The sequence below is a fragment of the Oncorhynchus masou genome, chromosome 5 (genome assembly GCF_036934945.1).
Source record: "Oncorhynchus masou masou isolate Uvic2021 chromosome 5, UVic_Omas_1.1, whole genome shotgun sequence".
Lineage (NCBI taxonomy): Eukaryota > Metazoa > Chordata > Actinopteri > Salmoniformes > Salmonidae > Oncorhynchus > Oncorhynchus masou.
This window is the reverse complement of record NC_088216.1, coordinates 53,711,701-53,724,836: the sequence shown is the minus strand read 5'-3', so window position 1 is coordinate 53,724,836 and position 13,136 is coordinate 53,711,701. Positions and strand designations below refer to the sequence as shown.

Genomic DNA, 13,136 nt, shown 5'->3' with positions numbered 1-13,136 from the left:
CTCCAGGCAACTAGTAACTTCTAAACTTTCACCACTTGTCTGTCTCAATTGAAAAGCCGTGAAACAATGTCAAACGTAATTGAAAGTACAAAAAAAAGTGTATATAGTTCTTTACTACGTGGCTCATAATATAGGCTACAATCGATTGTTTTTCCAACAACGTAATTTGCTAGTGAGTTTGCTGTTAAAATAACTTTATCCAGGAGGTTCCCTATACCTGACTGACGCTATCGTCTGCGAGATGGTCGTTTAGCTACCCGTAACGAACTAACGAGTTACGTTCTACTATTTGACTCGCATGCTGAATGTAAAATGGACACCCACACAGTGGCAAACCTGATTCAGTACAACCAGCATTTGGAATATCTTCATGTCGTACATGTAATGTCAGACACATTTACCAATAACTTGTTCACATGACAAAACTCACTCAAACCTGAAATTCATTAATTAGACGGGCGCAAGCCAATGATTGGCGTGTAGCTATTAGCATGCTAGCAGCGCCTACCAGTTAGCTCGCGCGACAGTTGGCTGGCTTCTTCCGCTTCAACAAACAATATTATACATTGCGAAAGTGATCTCACTGAGCGGATAAACAAGAGGACTTACCTGTTTTGGACGGCAGTTGACTATCTTCTTTCTGCACTTGAGTGATAATAGAACTTTCCATCTAACAAATGCACAGCCCCTCAAAGTCCAATCCGTTACCCCAATTTGCAGGTACTTTCAACATTCAGCTAGCTGGTTAGCAATCACGTTTACCAACCCGTTGCGTTTGGTATCCGAAAATATCCCAATAAAAACAGCTTCTTGGTTTTTCTCGTATCAATTATAGCTTCCGCTATCTTTCCTAGTTCAAACTAGGCAGTGTGCTTCATGCGTTCAACATGAAGTGTATTAGTGTAACGCTGCGGTCCCCTCTGATAGCTAGCTAACACTAGGAAAGACCTCGCTAATACTCCAACATGGAGAATCCAGGCGAAAAAAGCAAAACAACCGAGGAAATGGGGCAGGGTGCGGTTTCAAGTTCCCCTTAATACTGATAAACAACATTGAGTGATCATAATCCCCTATAAGAAAACTTAAAATATGTTGGTCAAATAATTCCTTATCTTGGTCCAAATGCATATATGTCTGATTAATAAATGATTGTTTTAGTATATTGGATGACGCTTTGTTTTTGCTCTTCTGATGATTTTGGGGGCGCCTTGAAACCGCTCATCGTCTCGGATTGGATCACGTAGAAGTGGGAGTACCACAGGCATTCTTCTCAACTCGCTTCGGAGTTCGTTCTGAGCGCATTCCTGTGTTCACTAGTTGTCGCAGGGTTTACGGCCAGGTTTGATGGTCCAGGCATCTTTTGTCAAATTAACATCAGATTGGATTTTTCGTAGAATGTTACGCAGTAGGTTAGGATAATTAGGTTAAGGTTAGGAACAGGGGGGCTTTTGAAGTTAATTTCCCTCCTAGCAATGACCATGTTTGGTTGCGTTCCCTGCTCAGATGTTGCATGCATCAACCAATGGTTGCATGCTGTGTCATCGATTGACATATTACTATAACACATCATTTGGTTAGCTGATACAGGCCTACCTATCCAGACGTTGTACAATCTGGCAGGCGTCAATCAGCAACGCCTGGGCAGAGACATGCGCCCATTATCAATATAGCATATGGCTCACGGCCAATGTGTTTAATATCCGTAGACTATGCTTATTTAGACGAGTTTGCCATTTAATATACATTTAATAAATTGCATATTTCAATGCTGAATACTATTCTAAATGCTATTTATATATACATTAAGTAGTAGACCTATGTGGTTGAAGCCTATGCAAAGGCCTATTGCCAAAAATGATAATCTATCTGCGGCAATTGAGGACTAAATAAATTACTGCCATGTGAAATATTTGAACTGAAGAATATAAAGTCTGCATACTTTATGTTTTGACCTTGTGGCAGCACTAATCGTTTGATTACAATCCACATTTTATAATTTCATCATAGGCTAAAATTAGCCTAGTTCAACCCGTTTAGACCGGCATTTATAGGACCGTTTTCACCACCTAGTTATTTGTATTTTGATTGATATTCTATGTCAGGGTTTCCCCAAAAAAACGCTTTCAATCGTTTTTTGGGGGACATAAAAGACCATGAAATTAACAGGAAATCAGCTCAAGGTAATTTTAATTTAGGAAATCTGTTCAAGTATTCCCATGTATAAATTGAGAGGCTTATGTGATCGTATCCCAATGTAATCAAGTTTTGAAATTCTGTTTTTGTCTGTGAGGTTTGTGGTTAATTTACATGTTCTGGACAACCGCTTATCTGCTCAAGAGAAAATTGGCCCATGGCTGAATGAAATTGGGACCCCTGTTCTATATAGTCATACAGAGTATGATTGTAAACTGCTTATAAACGGCTTATAAACATTATTAGGTACATACGTGTCTGATTAACCTACATATCCTCTTAATCATGCATGTAATAACACAAAGTAAATTCTAAGATTTTTCTCTCGATTATGCAGAGAGAAAGTTTGATTGTTGTTTGAAAATATAGAATATCTGCAACACTGTCTGCATAACAATGTAATACCAGGCAAAAATGTAATTAATCTACATTGATGGTATGTTTGTATAAGGGCTTGTTGAATTTGTTTTTAAGAGATGACGACATATAGAAATCGAAAGTTTTCAACACAGCTGGAAAATGAATTTACTGAAAACAGAATATAACAGGTGGACATGCATAAGTTCTAACAAACACCAAGCAAAGAACACAGGATGTGTTTTGCTAAGAGCAAAGCTCATTAAAAACAGCAGTGTGACTAGGCTGCAGATTGGATAAATGATTTATATTAATTTCATTGTGATATACATTTAAAAAAAATGCATTGCAGCCAATGATGAATAGGCTTATGGTTGACATCACAATGATATCTGTTTTATATATGTTGATTCTAATGTTTTATCATGGCCTCTGAGGACTAATGTCATTGAGTAAATCTTCACATGTAAAATTGAATTCGGAAGTTTACATACACTTAGGTTGGAGTCATTAAAACTCATTTTTCAACCACTCCACAAATTTCTTGATAACAAACTAGTTTTAGCATGACAAGTAATTTTTCTGTATCACAATTCCAGTGGGTCAGAAGTTTACGTACACTCAATTTACTGTGCCTTTAAACAGCTCAGAAAATTCCAGAAAATTATATCATGGCTTTAGAAGCTTCTGATAGGCTAATTGACCTAATTTGAGTCAATTGGAGGTGTACCTGTGGATGCATTTCAAGGCCTACCTTCAAACTCAGTGCCTCTTTGCTTGACATCATGGGAAAATCAAAAGAAATCAGCCAAGACCTCAGAAACAAATGTAGACCTCCACAAGTCTGATTCATCCTTAGGAGCAATTTCCAAATGCCTGAAGGTACCATGTTCATCTGTACAAACAATAGTATGCAAGTATAAACACCATGGGACCACGCAGCAGTCATACCGCTCAGGATGGAGACACGTTCTGTCTCCTAGAGATGAACGGACTTTGGTGCAAAAAGCGCTAAATCAATCCCAGAACAACAGCTGAGGACCTTGTGAAGATGCTGGAGGAAACAGGTCCAAAAGTATCTATATCCACAGTAAAACGAGTCCTATATCGACATAACTTGAAAGGCCGCTCAGCAAGGAAGACATCACTGCTCCAAAACTGCCATAAAAAAGCCAGACTACGGTTTGCAACTGCACATGGGGACAAAGATCATACTTTTTGGAGAAATGTCCTCTTGTCTGATGAAACAAAAATCGAACTGTATGGCCATAATGACCATCGTTATGTTTGGAGGAAAAAGGGGGACGCTTGCAAGCCGAAGAACACCATCCCAACCGTGAACCGATTGGCAGCATCATGTTGTGGGGTGCTTTGCTGCAGGAGGGACTGGTGCACTTAACAAAATATATGGCATCATGAGGCATGAGGAGAGTTATGTGGATATATTGACACAACATCTCAAGACATCAGTCAGGAAGTTAAAGCTTGGTCTCAAATAGGTCTTCTAAATGGACAATGACCCCAAGCATACTTCCAAAGTTGTGGCAAAATGGCTTAAGGACAACAAACTCAAGTTATTGGAGTGGCCAACACAAAGACCTGACATCAATCCTATAGACAATCTGTGGGCAGAACTGAAAAAGTGTGCGCGAGCATGACTTAGTTACATCAGCTCTGTCAGGAGGAATGGGACAAAATTCACCCAACTTATTGTGGGAAGCTTGTGGAAGGCTACCAGAAATGTTTTACTCAAGTTAAACAATTTAAAGGCAATGCTACTAAACACTAATTGAGTGTATGTAAACCTCTGACCCAATGGGAATATGATTAAAGAAAGAAAAGCTTAAATAAATCATTCTGACATTTCACATTCTTAAAATAAAGTGGTGATTCTAACTGACCTAAGACAGTGAATTTTTACTAAGATTAGATAAATGTCAGGAAATGCGAAGAACTGAGTTTAAATGTATTTGGCTAAGGTGCATGTAAACTTCTGATTTCAACTGTAATATCTCACTCTCTGACAACATACTCCAACAACCTGTCCCATATATGCCTGAGCAATACAGTGTGCGCTGCATTGTGCGAGGTCTGGCACTATATACAGTAAACCAATACATTGACCTATAGGGGAAGAGAGAGCACACATGTGCAGGCAGCAGAACAGTGAAGTAACAGGGAAATAGAAGGGTGTGATACTGGATACCTATTGGTTGAATGTGAGGAATTTATGGAAAACCTATACAGAGGTCACGTGATCCTCAGTGTCTGGCAGGAACGAGGGGGCTGAAGAGAGGGAGACAGGATAAGTAGAGAACACCAGAACTCACAAGGGTGGGGCAAGCAGACACACATAGCGACGTTAACTAAAACAGTGGTGTAATAGTCCCTTTTGATTAATACCACTGGTTACAAATATATTTATATCTCAACTACATCGTAGACCACAAGCTGAACTCATGAAGTAAAGACACCTCCTGTACCATGTGATTTGCAGGAAGACTGCTCCCCCTCCTTGCCATCCTGCCCTGAGGTGGCCTCTGCTGTAGAGCCCTGGTTCCAGGAAAAGGGGCCTAGAATGCAAACTGTGATGCCTGGGCAGAGTGGAACAGGAGGATAGAGAGAAAGTGGGAATAAGAGAACTACAGAACGAGAGAGACAGCCCAGAGAGAGGCGTAGTAAAAAGAGGTGATAAAACAAGAGAAGCAAACAAAAATGCCCAAATCGAGAGATTGAGGGAGACAGAAGTTGTACAACTGGATGTATTCAACTGAAATGTGTATTTTGCATTTAACCCTCTGAATCAGAGAGGTGGGGGAGAGAAGGAAAGAAAATGAGAAAACCCCTCCCATTTTACATAAATCCTAAAGCAATCTCACTGTCCAGCAGTGCAGACTGCTCACTTTGGGAAAATAAGGGATTTCACGGAGAAACCCTTTGTAGAGTAACACCAGTTGGCCTACCTGTAAAATGGAATAGATGTTTGAGGAAGAATAAAATAAATAAAAAATGAATGTAGAAATGATGTGCAGAGACTTTCATTATTTATAAGGATGTCATCATAACAGACAGAATGGAATAACTTGGGAGTGCAATAAATGTAACTGCAACAACAGCAAATAAGCAATAAAATGTTTAAAAAAAACTGTGGCAAGTATTATAAATAACTGTCGAGGCAAAGATCCTCTCTGGTTGACACAAGACACTTGTTTTACCTCGCGGGCACCCCCGTGTGTATTCAGACGGTAAGCATCGCCAGAGATTAGGGCCTCACTCCCTCCTATCCGAGATAACTACTTCAGCCCTCATCCAACACCCGTTCTGCCAGTCACATCTGTTAACGGTCTGTAGCTTACGACTGGAACGAGCTACAAAAAAAACAGTCAAACTACAGTTTTATCTCAATTTCTTCATTCAAAGACTCAATTATGAACACTCACAACAGTTGTGGCTGCTTCGCGTGATGTATTGTTCTCTCTACCTTATTGCCTTTTGTGCTGTTGTCTGTGCTCAATGTGTGTGCCATGTTTTGTACTGCTACCATGTTGTGCTGCTGCTATGTTGTGGTCATGTGTTGCTGCCATGTGATGTTGTTGTCTTTAGGTCTCTTTATGTAGCATTGTAGTTAATCTCTTATCGTGATGTGTAAATAAGAATTTGTTCATAACTGACTTGCTTAGTTACATAAAAGTTAAATACAAATAATAAAAAAACAATTGAGTGCAATAGGCATACGGCTACTACACCTTGCTGACCCAGGCACAACTTGCTGACTGATCAATCAGCACCTCTTACACATTTTAAATAAACAAATTAATAGCTTCCAAAAATCACTGTAACCTACCTACAAATCAAATCCTATGTTGAAAAAAATATACAAATATTCGATAATGTTGTCCTTATGCACGTTATTACGGTGTATTACGGTACACTAACGTTACGGTAGCTTTTCTATCGCGGTAGGAATATTGCGTGATACGGAAACGAGGTCACGGGAAATGGACTTCACTATCTTTGCATGACTTCAGAGGTTGAAACAGAGAGCAAACGCAGGCAAAACATTGCTTCTTTATCGGGATCTTTCGACAGATCGAATGTAAGTAATTAACCAATAGTATAAAGCTCACTCGAATGGCCGTGTAATAACTTGTACTCTCACTGTAAATGCTGCTCCATCCTAGCTTTATAGATGATTAGGACTGTCTTTTGGGATTCTGTCCTTGTCTGGGATACTAGCTAGCTTGTAACGTTAGGTGACATTCTAAGGTCACGAGGACAAATAACTTGCAATAAAAAAACATACATTAACACAAAGCAGTGACTGTAAATTATTGTCAAACGCCGTAGTTTAAAATGCCACATCAAGCCACCGGGCTGAAGCTCTAAACTCTGGGTCCATCCCTCGTCTACTGTACTGCAGGAAGTTGAATAGTAAACTCAAATGTATAAGTTCAAGGCATGTTCCTGCTTTGTGTCACGTAGCTCAGTAGCGTTATGTGGCAAAGTGACATTTGTTATAAGCAATGCATCTGAAATATAAATGTATTATGATTAAATTAGTATCTTTGCAGTGCCTTCAGAAAGTATTCAGACCCCTTGACTTTCCACATTGTTATGTTAGCCTTATTCAAAAAATTTATAACAAAAAGATCCTCAAATCTACACATAACAAAGCGAAAACAGGTTGCTAGAAAATTTTGCAAATGTATTACAAATAACCTCCCTTTTTACATGTATTCAGTCCCTTTGCTATGAGACTCGAAGTTGAGCTCAGGTGCATCCTGTTTCCATTGATCATCTTTGAAACATTTCTACAACTTGGAGTCCACCTGTGGTAAATTCAATTGATTGGACATGATTTGGAATGGCACACACCTGTCTATATAAGGGCCCACAGTTGACAGTGCATGTCAGAGCAAAAACCAAGCCACGAGGTTGAACGAATTGTCGTAGAGCTCCGAGACAGGATTGTGTTGAGGCACAGATCTGGGGAAGGGTACGAAAAAAATTCTGCAGTATTGAAGGTCCCCAATAACTCAGTGGCCTTCATCATTCTTAAATAGAAGAAGTTTGGAACCACCAAGACTCTTCCTAGAGATGAGCAATCGGGGGAGAAGGGCCTTGGTCAAGCCCGATGTTCACTCTGACAGAACTCTCTCTAGAGTTCCTCTGTTGATAAACCTTCCAGAAGGACAACCATCTCTGCAGCAGTCCACCATAGTGGCCAGACGGAAGCCACTCTTCAGTAAAAGGCAAATGACAGCCCGCTTGGAGTTTGCCAAAAGGCAGCGAAAGACTCTCAGACCATGAGAAACAAGATTCTCTGGTCTGATGAAACCAAGATTGAACTCTTTTGCCTAAATGCCAAGCGTCACATCTGGAGGAAGCCTGTCACCATCCCTACGGTGACGCATGGTGGTGGCAGCATCAAGCTGTGGGGATGTTTTTCAGTGGCAGGGACTGGGAGACTTGTCAGGATCGAGGGAAAGATGACCGGAGCAAAGTACAGAGAGATCCTTGATAAAAACCTGCTCCAGAGCGCTCAGGACCTGACAGGCACAACGGTTCACCTTCCAACAGGACAACAACCCTAAGCACACAGCCAAGACAATGCAGAAGTGGCTTTGGGACAAGTCGCTGAATGTTCTTGAGTGGCCCAGCCAGAGCCAGGACTTCAACCTGATCGAACATCTCTGGATAGACCTGAAAATAGCTGTGCAGCGATGCTCCCCACCCAGCCTGACAGAGCTGGAGAAGATCTGCAGAGAAGAATGGTAGAAACTCCCCAAATACAGGTGTACCAAGCTTGTAGCATCATACCCAAGAAGAATCAAGGCTGTAATCACTGCCAAAGGTGCTTTAACAAAGTACTGAGTGAAGGGTCTGAATACTTATGTAAATGTGATATTTCAGTTGTATTATTTGTAAAAACCTGTTTTTGCTTTGTCATTGTGGGGTATTGTGTCTAGATTGAGGAAAACCAAATGTTTGTCAATTTTAGAATAAGGCTGTAACGTAAGAAAACGTGGAGGGGTCTGAATACTTTCCGAAGACACTGTACATTATATTTTATCAACAGTAGTGTGTATGACAATACTATAGTACCTACTGTAATTAGTGAGGGATAGAAGTTGGACTGTGTGTTATTCAAGCCAGTATTCCTTATGTCAGCCTCTCCTCCCAGCAGTCACCATGTCCTCCAACCAAGATATGCCAACATATGATGAGAATGAATCAAAATTTATGAGGAAAGCGAAGGAGTCTCCGTTTGTCCCAATAGGTAAGTGAAGAGCATGAATGATGTTGGTGGTTCCACCGCAGTGGAACCTTTTCATAGTGCATGTTTGATTGAATCCCAGTCAGTCATGGAATAAATTGTAATCCACTTTTCCAACCCTGGTTCTAAAGTTAGATATCATGCACCCAGACCATCATTGCATTTCCCATGTGTTTTTTTTACAGGCATGGCAGGATGCGCTGCAGTGGTCGCCTTTGGTCTGTGGAGGCTCAAGTCGCGGGGAGACACAAAGATGTCAGTCCACCTCATCCATATGCGTGTTGGAGCTCAAGGCTTTATAGTAGGCGCAATGACATTAGGTAAGTCTTAATCCAATATGTGCTGTATAACAGATACACAGGCCAAACAGCTAATATCTCTTAATCAATTTACAGGAGCAACATGTATCAAACAAGACTGTGACTGTGTTGTGCCCTTATACACGTACCACTACCATAAAATGAAACACTAACATGACTGTAATGTTTGTCTATTTGTAGGGGTGATCTACTCTATGTACAAACAATACCTTGCCCCCACGGACCCAGGTAAAGACAGCAAGTGAGCCTACTAGCCAATCAGCAAGTGACATGACCAGAAAACACTCCATGCCTGCCATTTCTGCATTCTACCCTTAGAAATAGAAATCATAGAATGGATTATATCTGTCAAAATAACATTCCATTCATGGCAAGTCATTTATTTTGGTGAGGGTGTCATTTAAACTAAGCAGCATTTTTATCTGGCAGTCACTTTGAAGAAGGTTAGTATATTTCAGAGGAAGTCGAGTGGCACATTCATTCTGTTTCAATCATTACCTCATTGCTAGACACCTGCTGTAAACCACCAGTAAAATGCCACCTTGAAGGCGACCAGCACACCCATAAACTCCTATAGCCGATCCACTCATTGACCATTGTCAGCCTGACCATGTAGTGTTATTGTTATTATATAATAAATAATATTGGTTATTTTCTAAAATCTACTTTGAATTATGAGTGAAGTTTTTATTTAATTAACAGGTACAGAAGTAGGTAAAAGGTTATTTTCAACTACCTATCCGCACACTACTAACTCTTCTAGGGGATGGATTGAAATTTACAGAATGGTTACCTGGAGGAAAATGGGGGAGGGTCATGCTTTTTCAATTTCAGTCAAGTGGAGGGTTTAGTATTTTTTGTATTAACTCTAGTCCAGAGGAGGGTCATGTAATTGATGAAATTTCAATATTTTTCAGTGTTCTTGAATTTGTTGCTTATTAGGCTATATATCCATGTGTGCCTGGATGCGCAATGTCAAGTGTGCTTATAGGCTATTTAGTGTGGTGACAATCATATGATCTATAGCCTATAGGCTACGAAGTGCATGCTCGGAGAAGCAAAGAGCAAAGTTACATTTCTAAGAAAGCTGCTGGGATGGTGTAAATACAATTAGGCTGCAATAGATATTCCAACCCTGAGTCCTGGCCAGCTCTTGCTGATCAAAAACTTCATTCATAGTCTTAATGTTAATTGGACTTAACTAACAACAAGAGAGCTTTGTGTTGGAGCCTATTTACGAAAGAGGTAGGCGTACCTGTTTGACAGACAAAAATAGGCTATCCATAGATTTGTTGGTCTAAGGCACTGCACCTCAGTGCTAGAGGTGTCACTACAGACCCTGGTTCGATTCCAGGCTTTCCCATAGGGCAGTGCACAATTGGCCCAGTGTCGTCCGGGTTAGGCCGTTATTGTAAATAAGAATTTGTTCTTAACTGACTTAAATAAATATTTGTTTAAAAAACCCACCATGCACTCTTTAAATAACAGCCCTTCACTGTCACGGAGGTAAGCTAAGTTAAATCCAAGACTCGAATTGAGGGGTAATGAGAGGGTATGCCTACCTTTTATTTAAGAAAATGGCAAAAAGCATGATCTATAACAGCGCTTTGTTCCGTGATGCTTTATGCTGTAAAACACCCGGGAAAGACACGACTCCAATGCATATGGGAATATCATTGCCTCGTGTCTTTGACATTGAGCTACAACCTTCTATAGCCGAGAAGAAAAATAGACTTTGCTTGGGAAGTAATCTAATTCTGTTACTATCAATTGATTAAGCTATTCACTTTCTGTACAATAGATGTTTAAATCGGAGGGCCTGTTGTCCGGACCTCTCTATGGGGGTACCACAGGGTTTAATTCTCGGGCCGACTTATCTCTGTATATATCAATGATGTCGCTCTTGCTGCGAGTGATTCTTTGATCCACCTCTACTCAGACGACACCATTCTGTATACATCTGACCCTTCTTTGGACACTGTGTTAACAAACCTCCAAACGAGCTTCATTGCCATACAACACTCTTTCCGTGGCCTCCAACTGCCCTTAAACGCTAGTAAAACTAAATGCATGCTCTTCAACCGATCGCTGCCCGCACCAACCCGCCTAGCATCACCACTCTAGACGGTTCTGACTTAGAATATGTGGACAACTATAAATACCTAGATGTCTGAATAGACTGTAAACTCTCCTTCCAGACTCACGTTAAGCATCTCCAATCCAAGGTTAAAACTAGAATCGGCTTCCTATTTCACAACAGAGCCTCCTTCACTCATGCTGCCAAACATACCCTCGTAAAACTGACTATCCTGCCGATCTTTGACTTCGGCGATGTCATTTACAAAATAGCCTCCAAACACTCTACTCAGCAAATCGGATGCAGTATATCACAGTGCCATCCGTTTTGTCACCAAAGCCCCATATACTACCCACCATTGCGACCTGTATGCTCTCGATGGCTGGTCCTCGCTACATATTCGTCGCCAAACACACTGGAACCAGGTCATCTATAAGTCTTTGCTAGATAAATCTCCGCCTTATCTCAGCTCACTGGTCATCATAGTAACACCCACCCGTAGCACACGCTCCAGCAGGTATATTTCACTGGTCATCCCCAAAGCCAACACCTCCTTTGGCCGCCTTTCCTTCCAGTTCTCTGCTGCCAATGACTGGAACGAATTGCAAAAATCACTGAAGTTGGAGACATATCTCCCTCACTAACATCAAGCATTGGCTGTCAGAGCAGCTTACCGATCGCTGCAGCTGTACATATCCCATCCAACCAACTACCTACCTAATCCCCATATGTTTTTTTCCTGCTCTTTTGCACACCAGTATTTATACTTGCACATCCTGATCTGCACAGCTATCACTCCAGTGTTAATTGCTAAATTGTAATTACGTCGCCACGATGGCCTATTTATTGCCTTACCTCCTTACTTCATTTGCACACTGTATACAGATGTTCTATTGTGTTATTGACTGTACAATTGTTTAGCCCATTTGTAACTCTGTGTTGTTGTTTTTGTCACACTGCTTTGCTTTATCTTGGCCAGGTCGCAGTTGTAATTGAGAACTTGTTCTCAGCTGGCCTACCTGGTTGAATAAAGGTGAAATAAAATAAAAACCCAGACAGCTTTTAGGTAAACACTTATGACCAACTCTCGTTGAGTTAAGTTACAAAAGAAGAGTAGCCAGTCGTCAAAGCTTACATATTTCTGCATTGGTAGGCCTACTCTGTCTGGGGTGGAAAAGTAGACCCAACTTTTAAAAATACTATGCTCAGATCCCTATTGAATGTCGCAGATTTAATTGTTTGCCAACAAGACACACTGATTTAGCATTGTAGAAATAAGATAAGAATGGACAGAGAGAGGCCTGTAATTTGTGTGGTATTAAAAAATTCTGCTAATATGTAGAATTGCATGACATTTTTAGAAAAAGGCCAGTTTTTCTCAGACCTGCAAATACAATGATAGATCCATGCAATGCTTTTACTATAAAGACATTCATTCCACCCCTACTCTTGTCCACGGTGGTCTGCGAACCCACAACTTTCTGGCCTGTAGCCCTCTGTGCTATCAACTCCTGTGTTGCCATTTAATGCTTACAGGATGAAGAACAGTTTCTAAAACTGCTTATCTAAGGCTCTAATCTGTCCAGGAAGTGAGGGAAAATGGTAGGAATGTTCTCTGCTATCCACTTTGATTTAATTATTATTTTGGGTATAGGGGATGGTTACTTGTTTTTTCCCCCCAAGCGTTGGGGGAGGGTTTAGATAAAATATATTTTGCTGAAGGGAGAGCCATCCAATTTCATTTCAGAGCGGCCCGATTTTCTCCATGTAACCCTTACTATAAAGAACGTTCACTCCCTAAAGAGAAGTATTGACAACCTCATGAAGCTCAACGGGTCTTAAAGATTATATTTTCAGTGTCCGGACTGTTTAAAAAAATATATATAATGCCGTTAATGAGTTTGTACATAGG

General features: G+C 40.6%; 2 protein-coding genes and 1 long non-coding RNA gene across 5 annotated transcripts in view; 1 reads left to right on the top strand and 2 right to left on the bottom strand.

Moving 5' to 3' along the window:
• Window positions 1–730, bottom strand: part of LOC135539857 (carboxy-terminal domain RNA polymerase II polypeptide A small phosphatase 2-like) — a 33,752-nt gene extending 33,022 nt beyond the window's left edge. Inside the window, exon 1 of the mRNA XM_064966041.1 lies at window positions 610–730. Coding sequence (XP_064822113.1) covers window positions 610–670 — 61 coding nt within the window. The 5' untranslated portion in view covers window positions 671–730. The remainder of the gene's footprint in view (window positions 1–609) is intronic.
• A 1,980-nt stretch (window positions 731–2,710) lies between these two features.
• LOC135539858 (uncharacterized) lies at window positions 2,711–6,174 on the bottom strand. Its single transcript, XR_010455670.1, has 3 exons — window positions 5,991–6,174; window positions 5,766–5,918; window positions 2,711–5,144 (listed from the first exon to the last, which is right to left on the bottom strand). It is a non-coding gene; the product is annotated as an uncharacterized LOC135539858 (long non-coding RNA).
• A 338-nt stretch (window positions 6,175–6,512) lies between these two features.
• Window positions 6,513–9,812, top strand: LOC135539855 (HIG1 domain family member 1A, mitochondrial-like). 3 transcript variants are annotated; one of them, XM_064966038.1, is made up of 4 exons: window positions 6,513–6,646; window positions 8,722–8,830; window positions 9,013–9,147; window positions 9,328–9,812. In XM_064966038.1, exons 1-4 carry the CDS (start codon window positions 6,569–6,571, stop codon window positions 9,390–9,392), a joined length of 387 nt encoding a protein of 128 aa, XP_064822110.1. In that variant the 5' UTR covers window positions 6,513–6,568; the 3' UTR covers window positions 9,393–9,812. The 3 variants fall into 3 exon arrangements, with proteins under 3 accessions (XP_064822110.1, XP_064822111.1, XP_064822112.1); XM_064966039.1 differs by having other exon boundaries at window positions 6,536–6,646; window positions 8,735–8,830; XM_064966040.1 differs by having other exon boundaries at window positions 6,540–6,646; window positions 8,738–8,830.
• The last annotated feature ends 3,324 nt before the right edge of the window (window positions 9,813–13,136 follow it).

Coding starts and splice junctions, on each gene's coding strand:
- LOC135539855 (XM_064966038.1), top strand. CDS start 6,569: ATGACTTCAGAGGTTGAAACAGAGAGCAAACGCAGGCAAAACATTGCT. Junction 8,831..9,012: donor GTCTCCGTTTGTCCCAATAG/GTAAGTGAAGAG, acceptor TTTTTTTTACAG/GCATGGCAGGATGCGCTGCA. Junction 9,148..9,327: donor AGTAGGCGCAATGACATTAG/GTAAGTCTTAAT, acceptor GTCTATTTGTAG/GGGTGATCTACTCTATGTAC.